This window comes from Hemicordylus capensis, chromosome 1, assembly GCF_027244095.1.
Source record: "Hemicordylus capensis ecotype Gifberg chromosome 1, rHemCap1.1.pri, whole genome shotgun sequence".
Taxonomy (NCBI): Eukaryota; Metazoa; Chordata; class Lepidosauria; order Squamata; family Cordylidae; genus Hemicordylus; species Hemicordylus capensis.
This window is the reverse complement of record NC_069657.1, coordinates 386,345,209-386,361,687: the sequence shown is the minus strand read 5'-3', so window position 1 is coordinate 386,361,687 and position 16,479 is coordinate 386,345,209. Positions and strand designations below refer to the sequence as shown.

At 37.9% G+C, this 16,479-nt stretch overlaps 1 protein-coding gene across 11 annotated transcripts in view; it reads left to right on the top strand.

The window, feature by feature from the left end:
* Nucleotides 1-16,479, top strand: part of CEP170 (centrosomal protein 170) — a 141,304-nt gene that overhangs the window by 55,824 nt on the left and 69,001 nt on the right. For 10 of the 11 annotated variants that reach the window (XM_053301571.1, XM_053301634.1, XM_053301627.1 and 7 more), the window contains 2 exons: nucleotides 1,345-1,479; nucleotides 13,045-13,515. In XM_053301571.1, the coding sequence (XP_053157546.1) occupies nucleotides 1,345-1,479; nucleotides 13,045-13,515 (606 nt within the window). The remainder of the gene's footprint in view (nucleotides 1-1,344; nucleotides 1,480-13,044; nucleotides 13,516-16,479) is intronic. The other variant, XM_053301654.1, reaches the window with a different exon arrangement.

The window sequence follows — 16,479 nt, the reverse complement described above, 5'->3', positions numbered from 1 at the left end:
GAAAAGGGGCTTAGACAAATTCATGGAGGACAGGTCTATCAATAGCTACTAGTCTGATGTTTATAGGCCACCTCCAGCCTCAGAGGCAGAATGATGCACTGTACCAGTTGCAGGCAAGCAGCAGCAGGAGAGCGGGTATGCCTTCATCCCATGCCTGTGGGCTTCCCAGAGGTATCTGGTGGGGCCACTGTAGGAAACAAGATGCTGGACTAGATGGTCCTTGAGCCTGATCCAGCAGGGCTGTTCTTATGTTCTTAAATAATGAAATATTACATTTTGGTTTCAAGCCTGATCTATCAGTAGTTAGGTGCACATGGGATCCCAAGTTCTTAAATGAGATTGCTTGTACTATGCTTCAGAGCAAGAAACTGGCAGACACCACACTATTGCAAAGCCCCTTAAGGATTCAACATGTTGGTCAGTAGGCTTTGGGATTAGTTGTACAGAAGCCTCGCATCCTATTATCCAGAAAGTCGGAGCTGTTTTCTCTGCCAGAGCCTTAACAAGCAGATCTTCCATTCTACTTAGTGACAGGCAGGGAAGAGCTGTTTAGTTCTGTGCCACTTGGCTCTCACAGTTTTCTGTTCTAGCTGTTGGGGTGTGAATATAATCAAAAGCTAAAGTAAACAGTCAGCTCCCTGTATTTTTAAAACTACATATCCAAGCTATCTAGCATATTGCCAAGTGCATGTTTTTTGTTTTTTAGAGTGATTGAGATTTAGCACCATTGCATAATTTAATAATGTAGTTGCTTTGAGCTCCCAAGTATGGTCAATAAAAGTATCAAAAATTACTGTGTGCTCATAGAAATAGAACACTTTGATACATATTAGTAAAACCAAAAGAAGTGGAAACACAGTGTTCAAAATATTATTCATAAGAAAGGAGGACACCCAAGTAATGTTGCATGAACACCTAAAAAAGCAATTTGAATTGCATCATTAGCAAATCTTCTATTTGGAATGTAGGTAGTTTAGATTGTTAAGCAGTCTTAAGGCAATAGAAGTAAAGCCCCCTTGAGATCCTTTGTATGATCAGAATGCTAGTGTGCTCCAGCATTTTGCATCTGTACAATTTTTTGTATTTTCAACACTGTAAACATGAAGAGCAGGAGATGGCATTTCAGAGCATGTTGGTGTAGGGGTCAAGCTTCCAAGCATGCTCTAGGATATATAGTATGTGAGTATAGCATCCTCACTTTATATAATGCCTGAACAGGGCTTCTAACATGCAGTGTAGTACATAGAAAAACATTGGGGGGAGGGGGCAGCAGGGCTTCATCTTGTCACTCTTGCTGTCCCAAACAAGCAAGCTGTTTTGTAAGCAATCTGTTTTGTTCATTAGATCTTTCTGCCATGCCTCGAGGTACACCATTATATGGGCAACCATCATGGTGGGGTGATGATGAGGCTGAAGAAGAAAATGGTTATAAACAGGATGGTAAACCTGAAGAGAAGATGCAAGAAACTGGAGTTTTAGGTAAGGTTACCTAGAAAATCAATCAATCTGTACTCCGTGTCAATAGATTGTTGTGACGATGTTCAAGTTGAAAGTTCATATGTGATAGCAAAATGGCTGTCATTCTGGTGCATTCTTGGGAGAGAAGATACTCTCTGTTTTCTGTAGGGTCACAAGTATGTGTGTATGCACTACTTGCACCATCAGTGGACTCCTTCCATGGAGGTTGGGCCAGCCAGAGATTAAGTGGGGTAGGCCTTTGTCTGAGTGCAGCAATATTATCAAGTGTTCCATTTCATTTCCCCCCATATGAGTGAATGATAGCTATTCACTTACTTTGGATAAATTTGTGCACTCTGGCACCCCTAGGGTGGGAATTATAACCTCAACTTGTCCTTCCCTTAAGGTCTTGACCAACCCGCAAGAACCTTCCTGGTTGCAGTCTATTTGCTTTGCTGCAAAGAATTTGAGACAGCATCCCTATATATAGAAGGAGTCCTACCTGAAGTTCTGTATTTTGTTCTTGTTAGAATGTGTTGAATCCAGGAATTGAGAGAGATAGAGAGAGAGAGATATGCTATTTTTCATGAATTGCTCTGAGGGATGTGGATGTGTGAGATAGAAATTCTTTAATACGATGTCATAGGACAAGTTCTGTACAGGCAAAGCTCGCATTAGCAGACCAACACCACATGGTTCTGTGTATCTGCAGTCATGTAATTGACACCAGACCAGTGGTCCCTCTAGTTTTTTCCATCTCTATGCAGAATGAGTTTCGTTCCGGGCAGCAGTGTCAAGGCACTGTGTGCACACATGCATTCAGAGTGGTGCCTTCCTAATTCAATCTGAGTGGGATCTCAAATTAACTGAGCGGACATCAGAAACCTTGTGACTGCATGCACATGTGCACACCTTAGAGGGAACAGTGCACCAGACCCTCGCATGTGTGGGCAAAATAAGAGTTAATTTTTGAATATCTGCAGTCTTGGTTGGCTGGAAATGACCTCCGAGGCCATTGTTGACCAGAGCCAGTGTGGTATAGTGGTTAGACTGCTGGATTAGGACCGGGGAGACTGAGTGCAAATAAGCCATAATACTTGCTGGGTGACTCTCTCAGCCTAACCTACTTCACAGGGTTGTTGTGAGGAGAAACTTAAGTATGTAGCACACCGCTCTGGGCTCCTTGGAGGAAGAGCGGGATATAAAATGTAAATAATAATAATAATAGTTGTTGTTGTTATTATTACTACTAATAGTAGTAGTAATACTACTAATAATAATAATAATAACCGTAGTCAAGAAGAAAGAAAAACAAGTTAAAATAATCGACATAGCAATACCAGGTGATAGCAGAATAGAAGAAAAAGAAAGAGAAAAAAATAAAATACAAAGATCTACGAATTGAAAGGCTGTGGCAGAAGAAGACCAAAATAATCCCAGTGGTAACTGGTGCCCTAGGTGCAATTCCAAAACACCTTGAAGAGCACCTCAACACCATAACGGCCACAGAAATCACCATCAGCCAGTTACAAAAAGCAGCTTTACTGAGAACAGCCTATATTCTACGACGATATCTATAATAATAATGATATTGATAATAAAATTCAGCCATCCCAGGTCCTTGGGAAGGACTCGATGTCTGGATAAAACAAACCGGTCAATAACACCTGTCTGACTGTGTAAACAAGAAATAATAACAATTGTTGGCCACATTTGGGGGGAAAGAGTAATTTTGTGGCTCCTTTTTAGAAACCTGCGGGTTTTTTGGTAGGAAAATGGGGGATTTGGGACTGGGGGGGCATTCCTGGACAGCTGGGGCATGGTGGGGAGCTTTATTTCCAATTTTTTGACGTTATTTGCCATCATCTCCCATTTTTCCTGCCTCCAGGAACCTATCCCCCCTCCCGTCATCACCTTAATATGCTGTTATCTGCAGTTCCATTATCTGTGATTGTAGTGGAGAACAGAACTCCTGCAGATAACAGGGTTCACCTGTACTTCTAGTATCTTTGGAAAGAAAAATAATGGATAAATACATTTTGGATGTTCTGATAAACTGCTGGTTAGCATTGTAATCTCTCAATTAAATTCCATGTATCTGCTTTAGATATGATCCAGCTTCTAATACATTATTTTCTGTAACAAAAACTCAACCTGTAACCAATGCAGTACGGTTTTTGGTTGTGCTTAAGTGTTCTGCTTCAGTGGTTTTAGCTGTTACAACATTTTATCATGCGTATTCTACACTATTTAACCATCTTCCTGACCACCTGAATATAATAGTATGGAGGGAAATAGGTAGGTAGGAGGACAGATGAACTACGGAGACCCAGGTACACATTGCAAGAAGCAATATATAGGTGCCACTGACCTGCTTTTGCCCAGTAATTTTGTAGTTGAAAAACAATGTGAGCATTGCTCTGCCTCCCCCACTGTTTCAGTGCATTGGCTGCTTCTTTCAGATGGGGCAAGGAAATGCTAATACCATGTCATGTGTGTTTACATGCTCCCCCCACATATACATATGTGTACGTACACACACACACACATAATTAATTACAGGTTGGTGTGCTGGCATATCTTTTCATGACATCTAATTTGGTCCTTAGTAAGGCTTACTTCGTAATATCTAACTATCTCTAAGTTCAACAAAAACAATACAGTTACTTATTGCTGTGTATGTAATCTATCTGATCATAATAAACTGACTAAATGCAGTTGCAGTTGTAATAAAATCCTTTCTCATATCCTGGGTTCTTCTTTCTAGTCTGGTCTATAATAGGTTAAGGATAATTTTACTTAACAACCTATTTTCATTACTTAGCAATATTCAGAAATTTAAAGGGAGAAATCCTGACTTGTATATTTGTTAAGAGTTTGAAGCATTTAAGGGTTCTGATGCAATACATGTATGCAGTGTCCCCTAATGCTAGAGTTAATGAAGGAATTTGGTTTGTCTGTAACACTTAGATTTATTTGGGTATCTGAAAAATCTTAACTTTAGTACAATCCTCTTGCAACTGTTTAAAAAGAAATCATTCAATTTCACCTTTCAATTTGGTGTTTAGTCATGATGCAGAAGCCTCACAACTGGAAATGAATTTAAAAGCAAATAGTTAAATAATAGCATAGAGTTGAGTAGACATTGATTTAACTGGGAGTTCACTTAATGGTGCACTGGACCATGGTTTTTGTGCCTCTCATTCTGTATTAACCGTATCCTAGTATTTGTTGGAACTGATTTGAAAGCTGATACATGTTTAAATAATTTGTTATCAACATGAAGATGTTCTTTTCATATGAGTAGTATCCTTCTGGTTTTGCACTCCATCACCTGATCCTTAGTTGTTTTTGTTTTCTTTGTAAGATTTGAGCTAAGATTTAAGGTATTGTATTGGCACACAACTTTCTAGAAGGAATTCTGTTTTCTTGTTTAGGCTTTTCTGTTGACATTTCTGTAACAACATTACTTTGTATATAATTTTATCTGTGACAATTGGTGAAAGAAGAGTGAAACATCTTATAAGCAGCTACTGTTTCAGGTATGAACTACTTTTAAAATAACATTTAATTACTAGATGATAGAAGAGGACTAGAGAAGCAAATATATCTGCTTTGGAGCTTGTATTCCATAAGAATTTTTCCCCCTTTTGATCAACTGATAGGAATTGCAGGATTGAAGCAGCTCATAACACTGAATTGCCTCTCACTTTTTAACTTGTTGAAAATGAAAGTAAAAGCCACATTTACTTTTGCAGTTCAGGGAATACTGTGTCTAAGCACACAGTGGTAGTTCTCTCCATGCTTGAATAGTGTGTTCTGTTGTGCCTTTCTTCCTCCCTCCGTGATGATCAATGTTTATCTCACACTGAGCAGGTCATATAATAAGAATTCCTCAAGTTCAGGAAACCATATGTGGTGTTGCTTTACAACTGATGCATGTTAGACAATCTCACTTTTAATATTTTCCTTGATGAGTCAATGTGCATGAAAGAATGCATTTCAGAAATACTAAGCAAAATTCTCCATAAATTTTGCAAGAAAGATCCATGAGTAGGAATCTGTTTGTAAATACATCTGCAGAATCCATTTAGATTTTTGTTTTAACATTCTTTCTCACACATTTCCTTCATGGGCATTTCTTCACTGAATATAAATGTTATTTTGGAACTTGCCCACAGTTTGCTATGTATACATAGTAGAAAAAAATTGATTTTCTTAAATGTTCTCCAAAACCCAAATAGAATTCCACTAATAATCTGTATCCTAGTTTGTGAGTTCATAAGCAAAATACTGGTTTGTTTACATTGGTAATGCTTTTATTTTGTGAAAATTTTAAAACTAGCAGCTTACACTAATATTCCAAACTAACCCCAAAAAGGCTACTTTACAATGTTTAAAAAATGGTTGTTCAGTGAACAGAAGGGAAAGTGTATATATAACAACAGATGGAGCATGGTTTAATGAGGAGATTGATATGGGAGATTAGTTACTGCTAAACCAACTATATACAATTAGCCTTTACAGCCTTAAGTTAATAAGATTATGTTGGTATTACTTTTTTTCAGCCTTAATGGAAACCTCTAATGGAAAATGTTGCTAGTGAGCAAAACTCAGTGGACTCAATTCAGCTGCCACAAACTTTAGTAGAATAATATATCAATCTATTTTTCTCTGCTATGGATCCAGGAAATAAAGAAGACATGAATGAAGTGGTTGCTGATACACATGCAGTATATGATCTTAAGCCACACATGTTTGTTACTTTCCATTTGTGTTCTATTTTTTTGGTTGTGACCTTACATATACAAATATCATAACAAAAAAAGTACCCATAAGTAATGCGCTAATGATTTCTAGCTTTTAAACAAAAACAATGAAGTCTTATGGAACTTACAATACATAGTCTTACAATGATTTCTTTTCGCTAATGATTTCTAGCTTTTAAACAAAAACAATGAAGTCTTATGGAACTTACAATACATAGTCTTTAAACATACACTTCCATGGAAAGTTCACCACCAGCTGCATGGTGTGTTTGTGTGTGTGTGGGGGGGGGGGGGAGAGATTGTGATACTCTGTCTCACCCATGACATTACCCTCCCAAATGCACATGTGTGCACACGCACACACCCCGTCTGTTCCTGGAGCTTCCCTGATAAAATGTTTGCCTCTAGTTTCCTCCTCACCATCACAGTGTGCCACATGCACCAGTGCGCAGGCATGGCTTCCAATTCCATCAGCCTCTACTCAAGCACACAAGGACTGGGAAATGCAGGCTCTGCCAGCAGAGTGCTTACGGTTAAGTCTGCCAGTGTCTTACCTGCAGCAGCAAGGTCAGCAGGCACAGTCGTAGACTAGAATCCCGGACAGTATTATCTAGACTGAGATGAAATGACAATGAATTGTAAGTCTTATGTTAAATGTAAATAAAATAAGCTTGATGTTCATTCAGGACAAAAGGTTTATTTATTTATTTTAAGGCTCTAAACCTTTCACCTGTCTCGGGCTGTTAAATAGTTAAATAAGATCAAGATTCCCAGTGTGCTCTAATCTCCTCTCTAAGAATGCTGAAGCTTGACATGGATTCAAAGAATTTGAATTTATACTGGAACTTTCTGTTCTTAACTTTTTCTTTGTTCAGGAAAAAATAACCCAGGTATGATTTTGTAGTCCTAAATATGATTTACGGTGTGCTGTCTGCTGCATTTATGACTAAGAAAATTCTCAGAATTGTATTGCTTTTTGGAATATAGGACAACCCTTTCACAGACTGTTTTAAGGTTTTCAGACAGATATTTGTTTCAGTTTGAGATAAATGTTGGATAATATTTATCTAGCAAGATGTATGTCTGGGACCTACCTTGCTGGCCCCAGCTAATCTGACCGGCACCTTGGCAGTTTCAGGGGTGGCAGAGACTGCACTATGTGGGCTGATACAACAGCCAACAGTGGCCCTCCCACTTGCGATGTCTGGGGCAGGTTTGCACACAGCTGAGCAGTGAGCAGGTGGGGCTGTCCTTTTTCCAGGCTGCTTGCCAGGGAGGCAGGAAAGAGGGCCTTTGTAAGCACAAAAAAGGGTGGAGGCATGGAGGGGCATCATCCACTGACCACCACTGCACGTAAAATGTGGCATGAGGGAGGCTCACTGTAGGAGCGGTCTCTACCAGAAGATGGGTGAGGATATAAGGATTGTGGGGGTTGTTGGGGAATAGCGTGCCTGTTATGACGAAGGCTGGAGAAGCATGAGCAGGGCTGTCTTGGACTTCCAGTGAGGAGCAAGGCTAAAGCGCTTACAATCAGGGGAGAAGGAAAAGAGAATCTTGAACCCTGTTCCCATAAATCTAAGGCACTGGGGGCAGGGAAGAAAAGAGCCTGGAGGATCTTCATCAACCCTCCAAAAGCCACGCTGGTTCTAAACCAGAGTTGTTTGGAAGGAAGAAATAACAGGTTTTTAAAAACCACTATAAGAAATCTGATGCTACGGGGGGGGAAATCAGGGTAATTATTCAACCCCTTTCCAACTCCAAATATAGTGGTTAACTGTAGCCTGGTTTGAAGCAAAATCGGTCCACTGAGTTTATCTAGTATTCCATTCAACTACTTAAAATAGTTACAATCTTATATTTTGGGATAATTGGAAAGAAAAGCCTATGGTCTTAGGGCTAAATGAGATGAGACATTAATTGCATTATTGGGCTTGTTTGTTTAAATGTAAATAGTCAATTGGGAAAAGGAGAACTTTAATTCTTTGTCGTGGTTCCAGTCTAGTTTAGGGACCTTTAAGACTGTACAGGAGGAAAGCCCCCATGGGACAAGTAGTCGCAATCATGGTGGGACAAAGAGTAAAGCCTCCACTGTGCTTTTGATCCAGTTCAGGGCCCATGCAGGTGCTTTTTAAAAGGTAAACATATGCAGGCCCCAATCATGCAATTAAAGTATAAGCTAGTTTGGCTGTTAGGATTTTTTAAAGGGTTCTTCAACCCTGTGAGTTGAAATTGTGGAGCCAGATTAAAATCTGCAACACATATAGGGGTATGAACTTTTTTTTAATAAGTTTGAACTTTGTGAAGGACCATTTAACTGAAATTTGATAGTGGACATATGGGAAAATGTTATAAAACCCCATAATGTCATAAAAATCTAATTATTTTTTTAAAAAACATTTGAAGACCCATCTCTTCACCCAAGCTTTTTCAGCTTTTTAAATTTGTAGGTTTTAATGTTATGCTGTTTTTAAATTGTTAAACTGTTTTAACCTTTTATATTTGTTTTAATTGTTTTTATGTCACTGTTAACCACACAGAGACAAAAGTTTGGGTAGTATATAAGTTAAATAAATAAATAAAGTCCACATGTGATAATAGCAAAATATTTCTCAGATTTCAGCTTATGTCAGCAACTTAGTTGTCTATATACTTGTGAATCAAATTGATTCATTTACATTAGCTGTGAAAATGTTCACTGTTTCTGATTTGGTATTTTATACCACTCTTCATAGCATCATTAGGGTTTGAAAGTATACCTAGCATCCTCCCCCCCCCCGCCCCGGCCTAAGGAAATCTAAGGAAACAATCTAAGGGAACAATATTTCAGCCTGTACACACAAATCTATACTAAACCTTTTGTTGTCTGTGCAAACTGTTGCAAAATTTGAAGAATGGATACCCTACATCCAAGAGCACAAATTATATCCTATTGTCTTTCCATCAAAATATGGTTACTAATTGAAAATGAAAAGCTTTCACATTTTAGAGTCCATGTAATATATAGGTACTGATAATTAACCATATCAAATAGACTTTATTTCAGTACACAAACCGTAAAAACAATGGCACACTTCATTTGAACATCAAACCTGAGTTTTAAAAATATAAAAATCGTGAATTCAATCACATTGTACAGTGGAGTTAAATTCTAAAAAATTAATTAATACAATATAATAAAATTCTAAAAAATTAATACAGTATAAAATTGAATTAAACTAAACTCTATTTGGCCTCTCCCAATATCTCTGACCTTGTTCTATTAGCTGGATAATTAACTGAAAACCCTTGATAGGGGAAAAACGAGCTTGCCTAGCATATTGTTATTCTGTGTTTTATGACACTTGTATGTTTCTTCCTGTTCATGGTTATCAGGACGATCCTTACTCCCAGCTTCAGGTCATATACCTAAACCAGTCTTAAATTTATAAACTATAAACCTTTTTATGGAGAATGTAGTCTGACTCCTGGACTTAATAGTCTAGAAAGCTTTATTGAAATGCTGAAGAGCCCAAGAACTTCAAACGAAAAGGATTGTACAGATAGGCCTTCTTAGTGAACGTGTGGCTATTTTGTAAGTTTATGAAACATATTGGTGTTTAACAGCAACTCTTTCTCTATTTTTTTTTTCATTCCTGACTGTAACCATAATTAAACTGTGGCTTGTAATCCTAATGATTGTCTGCTTCTATAAAACTATGCATATTAAAGAGCAAATAGCAAGTGGGACCTTTCTCCCTCTTTTTTCAGAGTACTTCTAGTTAATCTGTTTAATCATGAAGAATGTACAACTATGTTTTGGAGAGTCGAAAATAACTTGACCATAAAGGCGTATTCCCTTGAGATTATTTTATAAAGGTTGCTTTCACTTTTCACTTTCCAGCTATTGATTGCTACCTTGAGACAGATGGTTGAGTTGATGAATATTGTAGAGCCTCTGTTCTGCTAGCTCCCCTTCCTTCTGCTCAGAATACTGTTCTTTCACATAAACTAATGCTTCTGCCTCTCACAATTTATCCTGTCAAACTGCTTCTTAGAAAGCAGTATGTATCAAATATCTTTTCAGTCTTTGTTCTTCCATGGACTTACCTGCAGCCCTTGCTTCTTTACCTAGCTTTGCTCTTAACACCTGCTGTTCTTACCCTGCTGCTCCCCAGCTATCAGCCCTGAGCATCACTTGCTTCCTTCTCTGTGCTGTTTTCCATTCCAAGCAAAGGCTTGCTATTTTCATCTCCAGGAACTTGATCTAATTTCCTAACATCAAATCTACAATCACATTCATTTTCTTACTCCTATACAGATAAAATTCATTTTATGCATCTCCAGTTCTGAATTGCATGTTCATTAAAGCAACATGCCTGTAGAATGTATCACCAGTACTATAGTGTATGATTGACACTCTGGGAAACAGTTGACATTTTGCACACAACAATGCTTACTAGAAAAGCTAAGGCTAGTTGCCACCCGCAAACTTAATATCGGCTTCCCTTTAAGAAGAAAAGTGTGCTGGCCAGTCCCTCCCAAAAAGGTAGCAGTATAATTTCAGACTAGAAAGCATATTCAGAGTGGGCAGCATCCCCACTAGTCCTTGAGCAAATGGAAGACATTTTACTCCTGCAAGTGAGGGGCAATTTTCATTGATCACCCCTTCCCTCTGCACTTCCCAAAAATATGCCCCTGAGGGCCCCCTTAACCCTCAGAGACCTACTTTCAGGGGGCTTGGGACTGTAGAAGGAAGGAGGGATCTGTGGAAAATCACTGTTCCTCCCCCTTATGTGTGTCCACCATCTTCTATTTGTGCAAGTACTAGTCAGGATGCTGCCCAGTGAATTTTTTGCACCATGAAATGCAGCACAGCTCTCCGTCTCTTTTTGCTATAACTTACCACCTTACCTATTTATATATTGGGTTCTATGCAAAGATGTTTACAAATAGAAAAACTTTTTTTCTTTTGCACAATGGGGACAGTTTTTACCTGTCTCTCTTCCCTCTATAGCCCCTCTGCCCCACCCCCAATCTGCTCATGAGGTTTGAGGGATCCCTATGGAATAGGATGGCACGTGGCATGAGATGCAAAGGAGAGGTTTGGAGGAATCTCTCCCCACCCACCCCGCAAAGCTTTTTCCCCAATTAATGGGACACCACCCTAGGATGCAGTCCAATGTATCCAGGCCTTAACTAAGCAACAGAATTAAGAGCCACAAAGACTGGATCTTTTGAAAAGTTAAGTTGGAAAAGGAAAAAAAGTAACAGTTTTTAGTCAACAAGATTACTGGAAATAATCATATATTTTTAAATCTTAACCTAGTTTTATCTCCCCCCCCCCCCCGGAAGTTGTGGAAATGTTCATTCAAAAAAATCTTAATAGGAGATGCTGCATAAAATCATGTGTCTTAATTGAATATAGTATAATTCTTCAGAATTAGGTAAGGGTCTTAATGTTATCATTCAAGGAAAATAGTGTGAACTGCTTTTTAAAAAAAAAAAACTGGAGATGAAGATCACAGGATGCTGTGTATCAGTCCCATGCCATTGTCATTCATTCCTCAATGTTTCTAGTTGTTTCTTGTAGTGAGTTCATTAATGCTGTCATGCTAGATGCACAGCCAGCTATGTGCCCTCTTTAAAGCTTCATCACTCTAAAACAAACCTGGTAATGAAATGAAAAGAAATGACAAAAATGAAGATTGTCCTGGAGAATGTCTCTTCCCTACTTCTGGCACCATAAGTGGCACCAACTGTGCTACCCATTTTAAATACATTATGCATGGTACTGCAACCCTTCCCTCCTTTTTATCCACTCACATTGATAGATCTCTTAGAAATTTGCTAGTATTTTGTTCTTGATTTATTGCTTTTTCCTTAAAAAGAAAAGAAAGAAAAGAAAAAGTAAAGTAAATAAGTGCTCAGTTCTGCAGTCACAATCTACTTTCCAGTACTCACTTCAGCAGCAGTTGCTTGTGGTGCATTCACATCTCTGACATTTGGCAAACAAGCTTGTTATGCTAAATGCATAATGTTTTGCTAGCAGCTCCACAAAGGCTTTGGTTTAGCATTTATTCAGAATGTACATTGTGGCTCTCTTTCTTCTGCTGCTTTCTTTGTTCCATCAAAAAGCAAGATGTTTACAAAATTCTGCATGTTTCTTGCTGCTATAGTAGTTATATTCTATTTAAATGTTAACTTCTTTTTCTCCCTTTATTCAATACTATTAGCTTTTTAAAACAATTAATCATCCTTGCAGCCTGGCTTATTTTCTTGATTTCTCCATTAGTAGGAATATTCTAAATGCTGGATTTAAAACCAATTCCATATTTTTCACTGCAGTATTTATGCAGAATGTCATGCTCATTTGCATAAATAGTTGTAAAATTAAAACATTTCTTCACTGATAAAATCTGTATAGCTCAGGAAATGAAAAAAACATTTCATATTGCTACCCATCAAATTAAGAATGCTACTGCAATAGATCTTGGCAAGTTTTTTATCAGGTTCTGCTCTTGGAGGCGGTGGGTGTTTCTTTTTCTTTTTCCATGGCTCCATTAGATCATGTCCCCTTCTGATATCTGTGGATCTGTTGGAGTACAAATTTTCTTTCACTTCCTTAGTGAGCTTTTATTCAAACTAGTCTTCAATAAGAAAATATCAACGGAGAGCAGAAACAAGTTACAGTTCTGAACTTTACTGTTCACTCTTGCTGCACAGATTTGTACTTTCTTTCCAAGAATTATCACTTGGCTTTTATGTGAACTCTGAAATTCCTTGAAGACTCTGAAATTCTCCAATACTGTGAAATCTATTTCTTTATTTTTCTTACTAGGATGCAGCACAGATGGCAAGCAAGCTGAGGAGCAATCTGCAGCTGCAAGTGAAGAAGAAACTTATCCTTTCTGTAGGGAACCAAGTTATTTTGAAATCCCTACAAAGGAATTCCAGCAACATTCACAAATACCAGAGTGTACTATTCATGAGATCCCAACAAAAGACACACACATAGTAGGGGCAGGGCATGCTTCATTTACTATTGAATTTGATGACAGCACCCCAGGAAAAGTAACCATCAAAGATCATGTCACAAAATTCACTCCAGATCAGCGCCACAAGCCTAAGAAGCCTTCTCCTTCTGGTGCTCAGGATCTTCCTGGGCTTCAAACTGTGATGATGGCACCGGAGAGTAAAGTAGCAAACTGGTTAGCACAAAACAACCCCCCAACAATGATCTGGGAAGCAACAGAGGACGACTCAAAAAGTATTAAAAGTGATGTTCCAGTCTACTTGAAGAGACTGAAAGGTAAAATAATTTCAGCTGTTCATTAATTCCTTTTCTTGAATATTGATGGTAAGTATACGAACTGGAACTCTGTACAGTTTCTGCAATCTATAAAGATTCTTACAGGACAATATGCTTTAGGCAGGCATCTTGAATTACAGCAGATTTTGCCAAGATCAACACATTGTACATTTGTGCTTCTCATAGTCAAAGCTTCAATGTATAACACATGTTGATGCACATTCAAAACAAATAAATATTTAATATACTACTAAAGCTCATTTGGTCAGATCACATTTCAAATCAGATTAAAAATACAGTAGTTAGATACCGCTTGTAATAAGTATAGCTGCAGGCATTTCCCCAGTAAATTCTTAGACTTTAGTTGTTGTGGACTATTAGCTGATGATGTCACATGATTAAAGTGCAGTTGTAATGCCCCCTGAAAGCTAAAAAACTAGAGTCAGGCTCCAAAGACCCATGAAGCAAGTATTATGAACCCAAGTGTGTGTAAACTTTCTTGAAGATCATCCTCTGCTTTGGAAACAGGACTCTTTCAAAAAGCAGTCTGTGATCCAGCTGGAGGGTATGTTCAATTCTTCAAAACATAACATTTCACTGGGTCAGCACAAGCCTAAGCATCTGTCTGGATCCCAGGCTTGTCATGAAAACCCAAGGCCAAGCAGGATTTCTTCCCAACCATGGACCTTGGGGAGTTTCTCAAGAGGTCCGAAATGGTAGAAACTGCCATCACATCCTTATAGACACCTCAAATTACTGTGTAAAAAGAACTTCAAAAATATTGGTATTGGGTAACACAAAGATTTTAGGTGTGGGTAGGCACTGGGTGAATAATAAGCATTGGTGGTGGAATTAGAGAAAAGGTTTATTTGAAAGAAAATTGTAGATCATCTGACATTTGAAGGAGCAAAATATTAACTGGCTTTAGAAGTATTAAACAAAAACTTTTCTATATTGACTTGTAAAGTCCTCCTTCAGTAGTTCAGTTCAGTTCAGATCAATTTTATTACAGTCATGGACCAGAAAAGAGAACATAAAAAATACAACTAACAATGTCAATATAACAAATATAAATAAAATAAAGGAATAAGATTATAATTAACAATGGTAAAATATCCAACTAAGGAGTATTCATAACCTCCAAACGTATCCTACACAATGTAACAAAATTTGGCAACCTTCCACAATCTGGCTATGTTCTGTTCAGCTAAAAGATGAGATGAACATAAATTATCATCCAAATCTGGGTATAAGGCAAGTTCAGGGCAAATAAGCTCGAATCTAGCATCATTATAAAACTGGCAGTGTAAAATAACATGGGCTGTACTTTTCATCTCTCCCGAACCACATGGGCACACCCGATCTTCCTGGGAGATACCATGAAACCTTCCTTCCAGCACTGCTGTGTGCAAAGCATTACAGCAGGCTGAAGTCAGGGCCCTACGAAATTTAGAGATAGATAAATGGAAAAGGTATGCTGCAGGTGAATAATTCGAAATCTGGCTGCCCAGAAACACATTTGCTGGAATGGATCCTTGATCAATCTGGCATTCCATGTCAAAAATTCTCTCTCGCAGCCTGGTCCTTGCAGTATCATACTTTAGGGATAGAATAGCGGCCAGAGAGAAGCCATAGTATGTTAATCTATCCTCCACATTCTTAATCCAACCAGAATGGTATGTGTCTTTAAGTACTAAAGATACTAGACCCTTGGAGCAAAATAGAAGTTTTAACCAGTGGTCAAAGGACTGGAAGGAACTCCAAACAGATTGTCTCAAGCATGTTCAAGAGGTTTCACAAATGGATTCTACCATGTTTCCTGGGTTCTAACAGCTTTGGAAAACCCATTCTTTCACTTAGAGATAAGGAGTTTCTGACCAAGGGGAGAGAGATAATTGAACTTGCCCAGTGACTAGGGCAAGAGACTTTCTACACACACAGAGAAACTGCAGTCTTAGAAATCAGGTCAAATCATTCAGGCTCCTCCTAGTAATTTATTTTTAACAGATTTAAACCCCTTACTACATTTCCAGGGGTCACGCTACAAGTTTTGATTTAGTGTTTAGGATTTGCTTAAAAAATGTTTTGCTTCTCATTACCTTTTAAGAATGTGCTTACTAAATAAAACTAGTTTTTCACTTGCATCTTGGGAACCTGTCTTGCTTTGTATTGCTTTTACAAGGTGATATTACTCAAGTTGTCTTAATGATTAATGGTGTTATCTATATTCTGCTTCAAACAATTTCTCAAACTGCTTTGGGAGATGGAAAGAAGCATTATCTGATCAATCTTATCGGTGATATTTAATAGGTGATGGGAACATATTACATTTACCTGGACATAAGGTATATTTTTAATTCTTTCAGCTGAAAAGCATTGCAATTCCTTGACTTATCAGGGAACTTAGTCTGGCGCATTCAGTGTGAAATGGATTGTTGTTCCCTCAGCTCCTTCTATGAAAAAGATTGGTGCTTTTAAAATGTTTCTTGTCTGAAATTGTAATTACAATCCAAAATTGTAATCATTAACTTGAATATTTTAAAAGTTGGCCTAGTAATATTTTTTTCATTGTGCATTATAATGAGCTTTCTCTTTGGCAATATAATAATTTGCCTAAGACATACTAAATGTGTTCTAATGATGAGCTAAGTTAATCTTACTGCAATTTTAACATTTAGCATTTATTCTACTATTTAATAAAATCTAGAAAAATCAAACTAAATAGCACATATCTCTTAATGATCATGGCTAATATTTAACATTCTAATGGAGTTGTCCTTTTAATTATATAATAAAGATTCTACAACTCAAGTGAGAGTCATTGGATCTGGCAGTAATTTTGGCCTTTTAAAACCTTTTTCAGTTCATAATTGCTAAATTCTTAAGTATATTCCATCAGCTGACTATATAGAGGATTCAGCATAGATGGTCAACCCACAGCTTCCAGGCGCAGCAATACCTATA